This window comes from Aplysia californica, unplaced genomic scaffold (genome assembly GCF_000002075.1).
Source record: "Aplysia californica isolate F4 #8 unplaced genomic scaffold, AplCal3.0 scaffold00178, whole genome shotgun sequence".
Taxonomy (NCBI): Eukaryota; Metazoa; Mollusca; class Gastropoda; order Aplysiida; family Aplysiidae; genus Aplysia; species Aplysia californica.
In genome coordinates, this window is record NW_004797448.1 from 1,206,873 (window position 1) to 1,209,160 (window position 2,288).

The following is a 2,288-nucleotide window of genomic DNA, read 5'->3' on the forward strand; positions in this document are numbered from 1 at the left end:
TGATCTCATGTTCCTCCTCCCTGTCCTCCTTTTCCTCCTTTTCCTCCTTTTCCGTTTCTTCTCCTTGTCTTCCTTCCCCTTCCTCTCCTTTTCTCCTCTTTGTCTTCCTTCTCCTTCCTCTCCTCTTCTCCACTTTGTCCCCCTTTTCCTCTGTCTTCTTCTCATTCTTTAACCCTTTCTCCCTTCTCATTCTTGTCTTTCATATTCATTGTCCTCATCTCCCCTTTTCTTATTCTCCCACTTCGCCCTCCTCTCCTACCTATTCTTCGTCTCCTTCTCGCCCTTCTTCTTCCTTCTCTCCTTTTCCTCCCTTTCCTTCTTCCGAAAAGGGTATGCATCTTTATATATAATAACTTATACAAAAGTTGTGATATGCTTAGGTTTTGGTTCTATGTCTACTTCAACCAACAAAATAAAGGTTACCTTATGACAATGAAACATCTTTTCTTACTTATTATGTCTACGTTCAGAAGAAAAGCTCAGTAGTAAGATTTAACACTCTTTGTAACACTGTAAGGTTATTTAAAAGTCGGCACATCCAAATTTAACGTCCACCACAAAAAAAAAAAATATATTGAGCCAATAAATGAGAAAACTCAAGTAAAGTGCTTATTCCAAGGGCACAACGTTGGTCTGAGTTAAGTTTCGATCCCTCTAAACTGCGATTCCACGATTACGAGTCCGGTAGCTTAACCACTAGTCTACGGGCGAAAAAAAGAGTTTCATGAGCCGTGAAATCTCTGGAAAAACCCAAACAAATAGAGGGTTAAAATAATATTCAATCAATGCGCCCGAGTTTACCTTTTAATTTCAACCTGTGTACTTCAATATAATTTTTAAAAATTAACACCTCAAAAATAAAACTTTCCAGAACATACCATAGATGAATGGCCCCTCCCCCTTCCCAATCCCGATAAACACTGCAATCTCTGGGCCTCTCCCCCTTTCCCACCCCAACGCTCCGGGCTGGTTTGACACAATGAGTTATGAAGTCAGTGAACTGACATACAGCAATAAACGTAAACAAAAATGCAAATTTGACGTGACGACCCAACCCAAACCCAGTATTGATTCCAATAATGTATCATCACATGGTTCTCATTGTGATACCGTCGTTGTTAAAACGAAATGAGACGTCACCGAAATAAAACATTCGTGAAACTAGACGTCCCACAACCCCCTCCCCCCTTTCCAAAAAAGAAAAAAAAATAGAAATTACAAAACGATCCAAAAAGTCCGAACATTGACGTACAGCTACCTGGTAAGACACAAAAACAACAACAACTGCAAGCGAAGTTTCAACCCGTTTCATTGCATACTTCTAGAGATATAGGTGCTTTTGTAGGTCAAAGTAACAGAAGAAAAAACGTATGTCCCAGTGAATAGCCCATCATTGATGTTCCCCTTTAAGTTACCTTCTAGCCTTCTCGGAGAAGGGGAAAAAATCTCGGAGGTCCCGTGTGCAAGCTGCGCACGTTAAAGATCTCTTGGTGGTCTAAAATCGATAAGAGTAGGCTTCGGCCGTCACCCAGACAAATTCTTTTCTTTAATTCCTACCAACTGAAAATGTTATTGCGTCCCGTGCGCTCATATGACCTTAAGCAGTTGCGAGTGCGGTAAAACACTTACAAAAAAAGAGAGAAAAAGAACTGCATGCGAAGTTTCAACCCCTTTTATCGCATACGTTCAGAGATATGGGTGCTTTGTAGATCAAAGTAACAGAAAAAACGTATGTCCCTGTGAATAGCCCATAATTGGTCGCTTTTAAGTACAAGCGGGCTGACCCAGATTTCGAGGGCTTCCAGAAATCTTGACCTACACCAAAAATGGGCATTGCCCTACCTATAGGAGAAGTTCGGCTTCATTTGTGTGAATATGTGTCTGATTAAAGAGAAAAGTCTCCGTGTCTTTTAAAGAAACTGAACAAGGGACAAGAAACTTTACCTTCCATTTTCTCAAAACAGCATTTTTCGAGATAGCCCCTTTGCTCTTAAAAGCGACCAATTGAATTTTCTTATGAAGTTACCTTCCGAAGTTCTGTGCGTCCTCCACGGTCTCTGGGAGATTTCTGTTCCTGGTCTCCGGCAGGATGAATGCCAGGAGTCCCGCGGCCAGGGAGAGGACTCCGAATATCATGGCAGGGAGGGCGAGACTAACGTCTCCTTCAACCAGTTCTCCCTGGATGAATGAAGGGATGGATGGATGGATGGATGGATGGGTAAATTTATGGATGGATAGATAGATAGATAGATAGATAGATAGATAGATAGATAGATAGATAGATAGAT

General features: G+C 41.3%; 1 protein-coding gene across 1 annotated transcript in view; it reads right to left on the minus strand.

Annotated features, from left to right (window-relative positions):
* Positions 1–2,178, minus strand: part of LOC106011770 (organic cation transporter protein) — a gene marked incomplete at its 5' end in the record, with an annotated part of 4,269 nt that extends 2,091 nt beyond the window's left edge. Inside the window, 1 exon segment of the mRNA XM_013082515.2 lies at positions 2,027–2,178. Coding sequence (XP_012937969.1) covers positions 2,027–2,178 — 152 coding nt within the window.
* Positions 2,179–2,288: the final 110 nt, after the last annotated feature.